The 15,427-nt window shown below is 39.5% G+C and overlaps 1 protein-coding gene across 1 annotated transcript in view; it reads left to right on the top strand.

The window, feature by feature from the left end:
* The first annotated feature begins 1,431 nt into the window (after window positions 1-1,431).
* ERLIN1 (ER lipid raft associated 1) overlaps window positions 1,432-15,427 on the top strand; it is a 40,023-nt gene continuing 26,027 nt past the window's right edge. Inside the window, exons 1-5 of the mRNA XM_059398342.1 lie at window positions 1,432-1,562; window positions 1,852-1,975; window positions 3,894-3,975; window positions 8,367-8,413; window positions 10,526-10,587. Coding sequence (XP_059254325.1) covers window positions 1,863-1,975; window positions 3,894-3,975; window positions 8,367-8,413; window positions 10,526-10,587 — 304 coding nt within the window. The 5' untranslated portion in view covers window positions 1,432-1,562; window positions 1,852-1,862. The remainder of the gene's footprint in view (window positions 1,563-1,851; window positions 1,976-3,893; window positions 3,976-8,366; window positions 8,414-10,525; window positions 10,588-15,427) is intronic.

Genomic DNA, 15,427 nt, shown 5'->3' with positions numbered 1-15,427 from the left:
ATATGGGCAGGTACTATTGAGTCAGAACAGGTTATAGTGAGAGATCACCTAAGACTTGTTTCTGTACTCTTGCTTTTTATTGGGCCACACCTCTTCAGAGTTGAATGGCAATTGTGAATATACATTTCATTCTGTAATTCCAGCAGCATTTGAAAAATGAAGAAAATCCATCCAGAAATTGAGCTGGAATAAGTTGTTTTTTGTTCGTCTTAACTTTCTGGAAGTAAGATAGCTAAGTTTTGCTAATATCATTTATCTGGAACAGACAAGGTCTCAGATAATTGTAGGTAATAAAAGTCCTATGAACAATACAGGTAAGTGCACTTATTGAAGGGAGAGGGCAGAGTGGTCTGGGAGGGCTTGCTGAAATCCTATTTAGGACTTCCCATTTCCACAGATACTACCTTAGAAACCTTGGGCCTGCATTTCCTAACTACTTGGCTTCTCTGCTTCCAACCTGTTTCCACTCTAAGCTATTTTGCAGACTCACCAGCGCGAAGGTACTGTTTTCCCATACTTCCCTGCTCAAGGTTACAGAGTCCTGCCATGCCCTCCCTTGTCCAGCTGTGGTTCCACCAGCCTTTCAAGGTTTACAGGATTACTGCCCAACCTACTCTAAATACACTGCCTTTATTTCCCTTGTATTTATCTATCTCATTCCCATCTCTGCTCTTTAACTTTGTCCATTTATGTCTTGGTAATGTATGCACAAAATCTGTAACTTAACTGAAGACTCAGGTTAAAAAGTCTGTTCTCTAGTCATCCAGCTCCCTCTCTCTACAGAAAACATGCATGCAAGCCTTTTAGAGTCTGGGCCTGGCGTAGCCTATTCGGTTCCTTTCCAATACATGGGCTTCAAGGAAGTTGCAATGTTTTTTGAGCCTACCTGGAGGCCCTCCGTCCCAACACCCCCCCCCCCACACACACACTTTCTGTTCCTATTTGGGATGACCTTTATGAAGCCCTCACTGGATCAACATTATGGCACGTTAATCGGTGCTCAGAAAAATACCCGACAACTGAGCGACGTGGTCAAATTGAGCATTTTTCTCTTCTGAACTTCCACAATACTTTTCTTGCAATAGATCTATTGCTCCTGAATTCGCACAGGATCCGTGCCTGAAGCACAGTATAAACAAACAGCTACCACGCTGAGAGTGCAGAAGTGGGTTTCTGCACAGGAACAAACTGACCAGTCCCTCGTCCCAGGCGCCATCTCCTTTTCTCTACATGCCGGCCTACTCCAGGCGGTCGATCTCCCTTCTCTCCCAGAGCAGGAAAACAGCACTGCGCAGACATAAGCGCGCGTACCTCCGAAGGCGGGCGGCCGGAAGAATTTTGTCCCGCGCGCTCCCCGTCTTCTAGTGGCGCGGTGAGCCTTGCGTCGGCGTGCGTGGCTGCGCAGCCGCAGTGCCGGGCGAGTGGGCGGGGCCGGCTGCTGGCGGCGGTTGGAGCGGCCCGGGAGGTGGCTGCACGTGCGGGCGGGGGCGATGCGTCACTGATCCTTGAGGCGCGGCCTTAGGGTCGGCCTCCCTGTGGAGTCTGCGGCTGGCCCCTTCCCAGTTAGTTCCCTCCGCCGGGTTTGGGTGGGTGGGAAGGTGGGGGAGCGCCCGTTAAGAGAGGGGGATGTCAGGACGCTCACCTGGTCGGGGCGGCCCACGGCCCGCTTGTGGCTGAGGGGTTCGCTAAGGGGGAAGTAGGCTGTTTGAGGAGGGGAGAGTGCGAGACAAGGGCCACAGGACTCTCCGGCTCGGCCTGCGGAAGGACGGCAGCTCTCCCGAGGGAGGGTGGAAACTGGAGGGGGTGGGCCTGTCACTCAGGGGCTTGGGGATCCTTTCCGCCCTCATTTAGGAGGAACAAGGATGAATATGACTCAAGCCCGAGTTCTGGTGGCCGCAGTGGTGAGTCTGGTGGTTGTCCTTCTCTACGCCTCCATCCACAAGATTGAGGAAGGACACCTGGCTGTGTACTACAGGTGAGCGGCGTGTGCAGTCAGCTCAGGTCTAAAGTAGGTATTGAAAGGAGACTCCCCTTAGACTGAGTCTACGAAGTTGTACTCTCTTGCTGCATCGGGGAACTCTTCCAGTCTTAGGAAGTCGTTTTCGTTCTAGCCCTGGAGGAATGTGGGGGCCGAGCACTCTGTAGGTATTGATTCTGGTGCTCTGTGCATTTTGTGCAGACGTTAAGACGTCCTCCAGAGAAGTCTTCCTAGTAGACTGCAAACTCAATTACTTGTGGGAAAAACGAAGAAGGAAGAAAGGGCAGTAGTCACTCCACTGTAACTGAAGAGGATAAATCATTGTTCCATTCCATACCGCTGTACAGGCTTTTAGTTTGTAGTTAGAGATGTCATTTAGAAACTCTGGTCCTGTTTGTGGTTGTTCCTTAGACTTTTTTTTTTTCCCCCTCTAATAGTGGAAGTAGTGACCGGTTTTGGCTTAGGAGGCCACGATGACCATTGCAATTGTTATATTCCTGGACCTTGAGAGACAAATACAGCATTGATGGGCCACCCTTCTCCCACCTTACCCTTTCTTTTCAAGTTGAGGGAAGGAATAATATGGGATTTGTTGCTCTCTAGGTGAGATGGAATAGTTTTTCCTTCAGCATAGTTCCAAACAGTTCCTTTTGATGTAGACAGAGGACATTTTGGAGAAATTCCGTTTATAATGTATTTGAAAGAGCTTCAACTTCCTACTTGTTTTTGTTATCCTCCAAAACTGATATTTCTACTTTCACATCCATCCTGAATCTTAGAAAGGGTCTTCCCTGTGAAGTGCTAGTTTCAAATACAATTTTAGTGATAGGTCTTAGCAGATGGAGATCTAGCATAACAAATGACAGATTAGTCTGTATTTCCACCTAGTTCAGCGTTGTCTTTCTGACAGTAAAACCGAGGACAGAACATTTCAAGGTAAAGCTCTCAAAAGAATTAGGGATGGACCTCAGTTCATCTTTTCTTAGTTATTTGTTATGAATTCTTTGAGACTTATTTATGTTTTTCAAGATAAGAAAGTAAGTCCTATAAATTTATTATTCACTGTGTAAAATAGGACTTCTTTTTTATACTTGCCCCCGAAATTCCTCCTTTGTGGAATTTTTAAGATGTACTTTCATATTTCTCACATTCCAGAATCTGGTGAACAAGTCCACAGTTATATACAGCTGTTTAGTATATATACTACTGTTTCAGAAGTTTGTGTACTATCTGCTGCTGATTTTTCCAGGACTTGGGAAAATCCAGTGTATTTAATCTCTTGTAATTTAAATCTAGGCTCCGTGCTAGTGAGAGTTTCATTATGAATACTTAAATCCTCCAGATTTATCCCCTAGTCTTATCCCCTAACCCTTCATCTTTCCATGCTAAGTTTTTGTTATTTTTAATAGAGACTTTAGTCCTCCACTATTTTAATATAGGCAGGTAGAGTAAGAGTCTTGAACGTCAGAAATTTGTCAGAAATTTTCTCATTCTTTGAAACTTTGTGTTATCTTCTTTATTGAACCTGGTAGCTAAATGTATTCAGTTTTTATTTGGTTTGTGTTGTGTACAATTAAATTACAGCAGCTGAGAGCCAGAATTAGAATTTTCTTTTTCACAATTAGTTCTCAGAAGCTTAAAGACCAAGGAGAATCCTTTGTACGTGAGGGCAGTGCTGGAGACCCAGAGGTATCGTTGTTGGAGCTTATGAAACAAGGTGTAACATTGGCAGTTTAATCTTTTTTCCACCTTTGAAAATACTTTAGGGACTGGTAGTTGTTCATAATAACTCATATTAGTAAGACCTTAGTACGTCAGTAGCATGAGTAAGAGTGAATGTTTATTATAGCACTTTAGATTTAAAAAGAGGATTTCTGTCTTTATAATCTTGTCAAATTGAAACATCTTTTTGCAGGGGAGGAGCTTTACTAACTAGCCCCAGTGGACCAGGCTATCATATCATGTTGCCTTTCATTACTACGTTCAGATCTGTGCAGGTGAGTGATTCCTAGGGAAGCCCCCACACTGGATAGACAGGTGTGACAGGAACAGTTAACCACATTTGTGGGTAGGGTTGGGTTTCTTTATTGCTTACGCAAACAGTGGTATTTGCTTAAATACAGGAGTTACAAAGTTCAGAGTACAACTGTCACAGTACAAGTTACAATTTTGAACTACCTCACTCTCTTGAAGTATATTAGAAGCCAGGCAACTTGGAAGGACTAAGGGCTTTCCCCATCTATGTAGTGTTATACAGTGGGGGTTTTGTTCCTGCTGTCAAAATAAAAGCAGGACTTTGAAACACAACTAGAAATACAAACCGTTGATTACTTCATTTAAAATGATGTTTGGTTTCCACAGAAGCCGGTTCCTGGACTACTGTTAATATGGAAGATCTAAATTTTTATACACAGCTTTTCTGCCTCACATTTTTGTCTGGGACATTAAGTACAACTTTATGTGGAACCTTAGTGAATATTCTATTTTGACAGCATCCCAGAGTAATCGAAATAAGCGTCTGTTCATTGAAAACAGTACCTTGGCCTTGAGAGACACTTAGTAAATACCTTTTGATACAACAAGATGACAAAACAGGATTAGATCCTGACTGCTTTTGCAAGCTCAGTGTGGTCATAAATCTTTGGATTCAGAAGTTTGTGTACTATCTGCTGCTGGTTTTTCCAGGACTTGGGAAAATCCAGTGTATTTAATCTCTTGTAATTTAAATCTAGGCTCCGTGCTAGTGAGAGTTTCCTTATGAATACTTAAATCCTCCAGATTTCCTTCCAGTTCTCTTTTAGTTGGCTTTGGGCAAGAATTGTGTCTGTCAAAGTGAAATGTAGTTAGACATTTCCCTAGTCAGACTGATTTCCGTATTGTTTTCCCACGTTTATTTTTTCACTCTTGCCTTGGTTCATGTTGTCACGTCTTGTCTCGCTATCTCTCCCTTCATTACTGCTCTCCTACCGCAATCTTGCCAGCCTTTTAAAGTCTCATTGCAAATCCCTCTTCTAATCTATAGCTCCTAAAGTCTGTATGTTAAATTTTGGCTCTTGTCATGTTTTCTTTAATAATGTTGTTTATATTCTCTAGGTTTCTTTGTGTATTTTCTTTCCGCAAAGTCTCCCAACTTCTTGAAGGCAGGGGTTGTAACACATTTATATTTCTGAGCTTTCTGCTTGTGGTGAAAGTTGTTAAATTGAGTTGATTTCTTAGGAAGCAATGAGGTGTAGTGAATGTGAGGCCAAAAACCTGGAGACTTGGGTTCTGGCTCTGGCTCTGCCACTGACTGATTACATGACTTTGCAGAACGTTTAATCATTGTAAACCTAAGTTATTCCTCCATGAAAGAAGAGGTTTTAATTACATGACCTCACCAATAGTCCAAACAGTTGGTAATGATGTTATGAATGGCATGCTCAAACCCTTAGAGATGAAGAGCTTTTTAAAAATCTTGTTCAAAGCCAGGAAGATATGTTTCTGCCTTCTTGGAGCTTATTGAGTCATACTAATGGAGAGGTATATAAAAGAGATATAGACAGTAAACATTAAAACAGATTTAGAACTTAACAGCATGTGATAGACATATCCTGTGTGTGTGTGTGTATAAATATGTATATATATATTAAAAATAGTAACAAATTGTCATACTTATAAGACATGAAACTAGTAAAAAGATTTTAGTGTAAACTAATATACTTTATATCTACAAAATATTAAAGGCTAGAGCTAATGTGGCTAAATAGGAATGTTCTTTCTTTATACAAAACAATGACATTCTAGGAAAGAAATACATTAATAAAACTCTTAAGAAATTGTTCTTATAAGAATGAGACATAAATTTATTTTTAGGAATTTTTGGAACACATGATTACACAATCTGTGCAAACAAATGGCTTAAACTTGGCAGTTGAAAGGAATATATAAGTAGCATCTTGGAAATTGTGAGATCCTGCATATGATATTTTTAAAAAAAACCTATGCTTAGAGAAATATGAAAACTTTCACCCTTTAAAGCCTATATAACCAAAGGCTTACTTTTAAAATAAATATTTAGGGACCCTTGGGTGGCTCAGTTGGTTGGACGACTGCCTTCGGCTCAGGTCATGATCCCGGAGTCCCGGGATCGAGTCCCGCATCGGGCTCTCAGCTCCATGGGGAGGCTGCTTCTCCCTCTGACTTTCTCCTTGCTCATGCTCTCTCTCACTGTCTCTCTCTCAAATAAATAAATAAAATCTTTAAAAAAATAAAATAAAATAAAATAAATATTTATATTGGGAAGATAATTTTGGGGATGATAGAAAAGAACTCTAAAATTACTTGAAGATAGGATATTAAGTAGAGGATTTAACATTTGAACTCTTCGCTAGTTCTTGCTAGTTCTTGGCTAAGTGACATCCTCTAGGTTGAATAGGAATGTATATTAAATATACTGATACGGTATATGGAAATTGAATTTGATTAATATTTTGAAGGAAATAAATTGAACTCATCTCTTCATCAACTCCCCTTCCTCTGTCTAGAACCTGTCATTAATGTTTACCATCCCCCTAATCTCTCAACCCTAGAGTTATCTTCTTTTCTTTTCCCTCATGGAATGTTATGGTAACTACTTAACTGCATCCTTCCTTTTACTTTCCCTGAACTGACAGCCTTCAATTTCCATGGCCTTTTACTAAATTAATCTAAATAAATTAATACTTTAGCGTCCCAACTTTTTTTCTTGCCTCCAGATAAGATGGATAATGAGAACCATATCACATGGATGTGCAGGAATTAAGGGAAAAAATTTTTTTGAAGGGTCCATTTTGTGACACAGTGTAAGATGGACTAGGGAGAGCCCAAGCACCCCCAGCAAACATCCTGGCCCCCCTGTCTAATACCACATTCTTTTATCAGAATTTGCCCTCCTCTGTATTGTCTGTTTTTCTCCAGGCAAGCCAGCTCACTTCCTGTCATCTGTACATGCAGTTTGACATCAACTTTGTATATTTACTAGGATAGATCCTTTTTTTTTTTAAGTTTATAAAGCTTTATTAAACATTTCAAACAGTTGTGTAATAAACACACCAAAAATAAAAGCTGCAGAATAACAGTCCAGATGTTCTACATGTGTGGCCTCATGAAGCCATTTCCTAGATGAACTGTCTCCAGTTCTGTCCTCTGCCTGACCTGCCTCTCTTCCTCAGGCATGGGAAAGATGGATGGTTTAGACCGGAAGGAAAACCAGTTGGTCCCCAATGGGCAGGGACCAGGAGAAAGTCTCATTTGCCAACACTTGTTGCCAAAGTGCAGAAAAAGCAAAAAGCAGTTGTGGCTCAGTTGGTTAAGCATCTGTCTTTGGCTCAGGTCATTATCTCAGGGTCCTGGGATTGAGCCCCATACCAGCCTCCCTGGAGAATTCTGCTTGTCCCCCTCTCCCTGCCTCCGCTCGTGTTCTCTCTCTGTCTGTCTCTTTCAAATAAAATACTTGAAAAAAGAAAAAAAAAACAAGTGACAGTCACAAAGTCTTCCTATGCATTCTTCATAATGTACAGTCTATATGTGTAGGCCTGAAGGAGCTCCTGGCGTGAAGGATCATTGAACCTAAGATGTGTCTCTGCCTCATCTTTCTCATTTCTCCCCCAGTAGACCTGGCTTATAAACACTTCACTGCAGAGAGCTTTCCAAACTATTATTTTACTCTTTATCACTTAACCTAACAATTTAGCTCATACTCTTGTTATTTTATACTCATTATAGATTGTTTTATGTGGGTTTTTATTTCCTATGTTGGATTGTGAGCTTTTTAGAAACAAGGACCATGTTTCCTTTTTTGTTTATATTCCATAAAGTAAGATTTTGCTGTATTCTAATAAAGTTTCAGTGTGTCCAGAATATGCAGTGGAATCCATCCTGATACAATCAGAATGAGAGACGAAAAGGTAAACCAGAAAGGAACTAAAAGCCAGACCCCAAAATAGCTCAGAGCATAAGTCCTAATGGTAGTATCCTTGTGGGTAAGCCATGTAATTTCCAGTCTCAGGCCAGCTCTGTGAAAATAAGGAACTCTGAAAGACTGAACATTGAAACTTTCAGATTGAACATTGAAAATTTCCAAGTGTACTTTTTTTCCTTTGCCTCAGCTCCCACCCCCAGTCAACCTCTCTCCTCTAGGTTGTGCAGGTGCATTTTGATTGGAACATCAGTTATAAAATATTTTGTCTTGTTTTTCACATCTACTAGGATACAAAAAGAAACTACTCTGATAGCTAATCTTTGGGGACTGAAATTGTAATGGAGCTCTTCTGTACTTACCTCTTAGCAGTTCTCTGGAGGTTTTCCTCTGGGACTGGTAGTTCTTTGATGATATGTGTCCTGAGTATTCATTAAGTATTTTTTTTCCCAGACAACACTACAAACTGATGAAGTTAAAAACGTGCCTTGTGGAACAAGGTAAGCTTTCTCCTTGCTTACCAACCTGCCTTTAGTTCAGGGTAGAGTTTCTGTTCATAAACTCTGGTTACTTAAACATCTTTCAGATAGACATGATAGTAACCAAGGGAGATTTCCTTTCTGAGCATTCTTTGAGTAAAGCTCTGTCTCTGAGCTTTCCATTTTGGAAGCTACATGGGTCTTAAGAAAAGTAGTTTCAGAGCTGGCAGACCTAACTTTATGTGCCACATGTGCTTTGTTGACTTTGTTTTTTTAAGACTTTAGTTTTTAGAGTACTTACAGGTTCGTGCTAAGCAAAAGGACAAAGTTCCCATATATTCTTTGTCCCCATACATGTGTTTATTGACTTTGTTAAGCTTAGTTTCCTTGTTTGTAAAAATCAGGTAATGAGACCTGTCTTGAAGAGTTACTGTGAGGATTAAGATTAGTATTCGTAAAGTGCCTAACCCAGCACTTGACTAAGAATAGGTACTCAATAACAAACAGTTTGAATGAAACCATCTCACCTTCTTGTCATCTATAGTACTAAATGCCACCTAACAAAGATTTTTTTTTAAAAAAAGATTTTATTTATTTACTTATTTCAGAGATAGTGAGTGAGCAAGGGGAGGAGTAGAGAGAAAGGGAGAGAGAATCTCAAGCAGACTCCATGCTGAGCGCAGACACCAATGCAAGGTTCTGTCCCACACCCCTGAGATCATGACCTGAGACGAAACCAAAAGTCAGACACTTAATCTACTGAGCCACCCAGACATCTCCTAAGTGCCATCTAATTCGAGTTTCTGGTTCAGTAGGTCTGGAATTAAGCTCAAGAATTTGCATTCCTAGGGCATCTGGATGGCTCAGTCAATTAAACGTCTTCCTTTGGCTTAGGTCATGATATCAGGGTCCTGGATTGTGTCACACGTAGGTCTCCCTGCTCAGTGGGGAGTCTGCTTCTCCCTTTCACTCTCCCTCATTGCTCTCTCTCTCTCTTTTTCTCAAATAAATAAGTAAAATCCTAAAATCTACAAAGAAAAAAAAAAAAAAAGAAAGAAGGCAAAAAGAATTTGCATCTCTAGCAGAAGTTTCTAGGTGATGCTCCTGCTGCACTTTGAAAGTCTCTGCTATGAAGAGTTTTAGGGGCAGAATGGCAAGCAAAGTTCAAGTTATTTCCAGAATATAATCAGTATGTTGAATTGTGGCAAAGGGAGAATGTAAAATTCAAGGTATTTTTTTAAATGTTCTATTTTAAATCACTAAGATATCAGTATTTACAGTTCTGTAAAAGAGGCTTGGACATCTCTGAAAGGACAGAATGGTTTTAAAAAGGGAGAATCTCCCTCTGTTTTAAGTTTACATATTTGATACTAAGTTCTCCCTAGGTATTTCTGTAACTCTCTTCTATGGAATCCCTTTAGAGAGGACTCAGAATTGGCAACTTACGGGATTTGGGGTAAATTTGATCTTCATGCTTCCCTTATTTTCTCAAATTTTTTTCTGTGAGCAGGTTATTAGCCTTTTATATCAGGAAAAATGTCACCATAACTTGTTAGGAAGACTTAGTTGTTTAGTTTCAAAATCTCTAACTTCATGTATCTTAAATTGAGATTCACATGTGCCTTAGGTCTGTGCTGATAGGCCAGGAAGTATAGAAAGTATTAATTAACAAGACCTGTCTTTCCAAAGTGTCAGTTTTACTTGAGGGTTTAGGAGGAAATTCTTTTTTTCATATTAGAGTAAATAAAGATTAAAAAGTAGATTAAAACTCTTCATGAATTACTCAGGTAAGTCAGGAAACCAAGAAAAATGTCAGACCATGGCTGTTTTTCATACCTCTTGGGGAACCGTTTTACTTCGTTCTTTGACAGAAAAGTTTGAGAAGGGCACTGCTTTAGTTAATAAAGGCAAAGTGCTAAGTAGCCCTAGGTTATAGGTTTAGTCTTCATGTGAGCTGTTTTGATTACAGCACTTACAGAGGTGAGCCCTGTGTGTAGGGACATCTGAGTGATAAGTGAGTTATGTCCTTAGATTTTCCTCTAAATTTATGTCATGTGGGATATGTTTGATGATGTGGGAATCTGGGATTGTAATTTTATTTCGCTCACACTTTTTCCATTTCTTTGTTTTTAGTGGTGGGGTCATGATCTATATTGACCGAATAGAAGTGGTTAATATGTTGGCCCCTTGTGCAGGTATGTTACCCATATATTTCTGTTTTGGTTTTGTTTTTTGTTTTTAAGTAGGCTCCATGTCCAGTCTGGAGCTCCACATGGGGCTTGAACTCATGACTCTGAGATAAAGACCTGAGCTGAGATAAAGAACTGGATGCTTAACTGACTGAGCTACCCAGGTGCCCCTATTCTTTGGTTTTTATATTTATAATTAGAGTGTTTTAGGGAACCAGAAGTAAAAATGAAATGAAAAGAGAAAAAAAAAGCTTATGGACGGTGAAGGAAATAAATCAACAGAACTAAAAGGCAACCTATGGAATGGGAGAAGATGTTTGCAAATAAAATATCCGTTCTCTGCTCAGGGGTTAGTCTCTAAAATTTGTAAAAACTTATCAAACCCAGGGCACCTAGGTGGCCAGGTGGGTTAAAGCCTCTGCCTTCAGCTCAGGTGATGGTCTCAGGGTCCTGGAATCGAGCCCCTCATTGGTCTCTGTGCTCAGCGGGGAGCCTGCTTCCCCTCTCTCTCTCCCTGTCTCTGCCTACTTGTGATATCTGTCAAATAAATAAATAAAATCTTTAAAAAAAAAAACACCCCAAAAACAAAAAAGAACTTATCAAACTCAACAACCAAAAAAACAAATAATCCAGGAGCGCCTGGGTGGCTCAGTGGGTTAAGCCGCTGCCTTCGGCTCAGGTCATGATCTCAGGGTCCTGGGATCGAGTCCCACATCGGGCTCTCTGCTCAGCAGGGAGCCTGCTTCCTCCTCTCTCTCTGCCTGCCTCTCTGCCTGCTTGTGACCTCTCTCTGTCAAATAAATAAATAAAATCTTTAAAAAAAACCAAAAAAACAAATAATCCACTTTAATAAATGGGCAGAAGATATGAATAGCTATTTTTCCAAGAAGACATCCAGATGGCTAAAGACAGATAAAAAGATACTTAACATCATTCATCATTGGGGAAATACAAATCAAAAGCATGATGAGATATCACCTCACACCTGTCAGAATAGCTAAAATTAACACAAGAAACAACAGGTATTGGCAGGGATGTCGAGAAAGGGAGCCCTCTCACACTGTTGGTGGGAATGCAAACAGTACAGCCATTCTGAAGAACAGTGTGGAGTTTCTTTGAAAAGTTAAAAATGGGGGCACCTGGGTGGCTCAGTGGGTTAAGCCTCTGCCTTTGGCTCATGATCCCAGGGTCCTGGAATTAAGCCCCACATCAGGTTCTCTGCTCAGGGGTAACCTGCTTCCCCCTCTCTCCCTGCCTCTCTGCCTACTTGTGATCTCTCTCTCTCTGTCAAATAAATAAAATTAAATTTAAAAATTAAAAAAAAAGTTAAAAATAGAACTACCTTATGATCCAGCAATTGCAATACTCGAAAGTTTACTCAAAAGATAGAAGAATACAGATTCAGAGAGGTACATGTATCCTGATGTTTATAGCAGCACTATCAACAATAGCCAAACTGTGGGGACACCTGGGTAGCTCAGTTGGTTAAGCATCTGCCTTCTGCTCAGGTCATGATCCCAGAGTCCTGGGATGGAATCCCACATCAGGCTCCTTGCTCATCAGGGAGTCTGCTTCTCCCCCTGCTTATATACTCTTTCTCTGTGGCATATAAATAAATAAAATCTTTTTAAAAAGTAGCCAAACTATGGAGAGAGCCAAAGTATCCATCAACTGATGAATGGATAAAGAGATGGTGTATATGTGTGTGTGTGTCACACACACACACACACACACACACACAGGAATATTACTCAGCCATCAAAAAATGCAGTAACATGGATGGAGCTAGAGCATATTATGCTAAGTACAGTAAGTCAGAGGAAGAGAAATACCATATGATCTCACTGAGATGTGGAATTTAAGAAAGAAAACAGATGAGCATATGGGAAGGGGGAAAAGAAAGAAAGGAGAGAGGAAAACAAGCCATAAGAGGCTCCTAAAAATAAAGAACAGACTGAGGGGAATGGGTATTAAGGAGGGCATTTTTGATGAGCACTGGGTGTTTATGTAAATGATGAACCACTGAATTGTACTCCAGAAACCAATATTGCATTGTATGTTCACTAACTAAAATTTAAGTTAAAAAAAAAAGTTGGATGCTTAACTGACTGAGCTACCCAGGAGCCCTTATTCTGTTGTTTTTATGGTTAGAGTATTTATAACTGAAGAAATTCCTTAAGGAATAAAAAAGTAATTTTAAAGTTTTATGACTTTATTCATTTCTGATATATATAAAAAATGATCACTGGAATCTTTTATACTTCTGGGGAATAGTGACAGAAATAGGTCACAAGTCCTGAACAGAGTTGACTTTCTGCAACTGTATTTGTTACTCTTCTCTCATCATAGTTTTTCTAAGAGCGAGACAATCATTGATGATTTCCAGAGTTTGTAGGAAGTAGCATTTCATGAGAGAGCAGTTCCTTTCATGCTAAAAACCTATAACTCATCAGTTCCTTGGCGAGACGGATTTATGATCATAGAAAACTCTTTTCTGGTTGAGATTTGCTATAACTTGGAAAGTGATCTGAAAAATCTGTGTGGGGAAAACATTTCTTTGCTAAAAGATCAAAATCCAGAGAGATGGCATGGTTTCCATTCAAATAAAAAAGTTATCTAGAACCTCACGATTCACAGACTTGTACCCGTGGGGCTAATAATACATTATATGTTAATAAAAAATAATTTTTAAAGATTTATCTAGAAGTTCTGAAGAAAGAGTTGCTTTTTTAAAATGTTTAATTTTCCCCCTTTTTAAAATTGTGGTAAAATACACATAACTTAAAACTTGCCACCGTAAGTATTTTTAAGTATACAGTTCAGCGGTATTAGGTACATTCACAGGGTGCCTTACTGACTCAGTTGGTAGAACATGTGACTCTTGATCTAGAGTTTGTAAATTTGAGCCCTGTATTGGGTGTAGAGTTTACTTAAAATCTTTAAAAAAAAATTGACATTGTTGTACAACCATTACTACCATCCATCTCCGTATCTTTTTTTATCTAGCAAGAATGAAACTATCCCCATTAAACATTAACTCTGCAGTTCCCTCTCTCCCCAGCCCCTAGCAACTGCCATTCTATTTTCTGTCTCTGTGATTTTGTCTCCTCTTTACCTTGTGTAAGTGGAAAATACTTACAAATACTATGGTATTTGTAAATACCAAATACCATACATTTGTAAATACTATGGTATTTGTATTACAAAATACTATGGTATTTTATCTTTTTGTGACTGACTTTTTCACTTAGCATAATGTCCTCAAGATTCATCCATGTTGTAGCATGTGTTAGAATTTCCTTTTTTTCTATGACTGAGTAATATTCCATTGTATAAATATACCACATTTTGTTTGGTCATTTATCCATTGATGGAAGCTTTGGTTGCTTCCACATTTTAGCTATTACGAATAATGCTACTATGAACATGGGTGTATGTGGATCTGTTTGAGATCCTACTTTCATTTGAAAAGAGCCGCCATTCTATCCTTACTATTAAAATTGGCATGCTTAATATGTATGAGATGCTGTGTTTGGCAAAACCAATTTAAAAAGGTGAAATTAGACCCTTTTCCCTAAGGGGTTTTAAATTTTATGTCTGAAGACATGATGCCAACCTAAAAAAAAAGTGTATGTATTTATTGTTAAAATATATACATGTATGTTTGTGTGTATATATATATACACACACACACATATATATATTTGTATATGGGAATGTAAGTTCATGCTGAATTTCATGGCACTGATACAGGCACAAAAAGCAAAAGGATTTCAGAGTAGAGAGCAAGTTGTATTACTGCCATGTGGATTTGGATTATATTTTCCTATGATTATTTTGTCTTTTTCTCATCTACTTTCCCTGGTTATAAATCAGTGGAATGGATTATGATTGGGAAAATAGACAAAAGGAAGATATTGCTGGTTCTGTAGCCACAGACAAGGAAACTGTTGGATCACCAATTCACTTGGAAATGACCAGGCCAGGTGAGTTAGTCAGCAAGTATTTATTGATGGCCTGACCATCATTTGTGATCTAGAATCCAGTTTCATCTGAAATCTTCCATGGGAAAGCCAGTAGAACAAGTCCTTGGGTCTGAAGGAAGAAAACAACATGTTTTAGTAGGTAGAGCACAGATTCCGGTGTGGTCTAGTATGGGCCCTTAGGAACATTTCTGAAATTTTTGGTTTCTGTTTCCTAGTTTGCAAAATTAGAAAATATTTTTGTGAAAATTAAGTGATTAATGTATGTAAATTTCCTGATAAAAAGCCTGGGCCAGTAAAGGTTCACTTCTTTTCCTTCTAGATTGGTGTCTTTACAGCCTTTATGTATTTTCAAATTTTATTTATTTGTCAGAGAAAGAGCACACAAGCAGGGGGAGTGGCAGGCAGAGAGAGAAGCAGACTTCCTGCTGAGCAAGGAGCCCCCGAGGAAGGACTCCATCCCAGGACCCTGGGATCTTGACCTGAGTGGAAGACAGATGCTTAACTGACTGAGCCACCCAGGCATCCTTTTTTATAGTCTTTAAAAACTACTTTTTCAAAAATGCTCTTTAGCAGCTGCTTCCTTCTTTTATTTCCAGTGTTCTTCAATTAATGTTGAAGGATATTGTGAGGAACTACACTGCAGATTATGACAAGACCTTATGACTGAGCCACCCAGGCATCCTTTTTTATAGTCTTTAAAAACTACCTTTTCAAAAATGCTCTTTAGCAGCTGCTTCCTTCTTTTATTTCCAGTGTTCTTCAATTAATTCAGGCCTCTTTACATCCTTGCTAAACTTTTGCTTTGCGGTAATTGCCTTACACTTTCCCTACCTCACAGTTCATCTTCACACTGCTGCCAC

Source organism: Mustela nigripes, chromosome 4 (genome assembly GCF_022355385.1).
Source record: "Mustela nigripes isolate SB6536 chromosome 4, MUSNIG.SB6536, whole genome shotgun sequence".
NCBI classification, from domain to species: domain Eukaryota; kingdom Metazoa; phylum Chordata; class Mammalia; order Carnivora; family Mustelidae; genus Mustela; species Mustela nigripes.
This window is presented reverse-complemented; position numbering and strand designations above follow the sequence as displayed.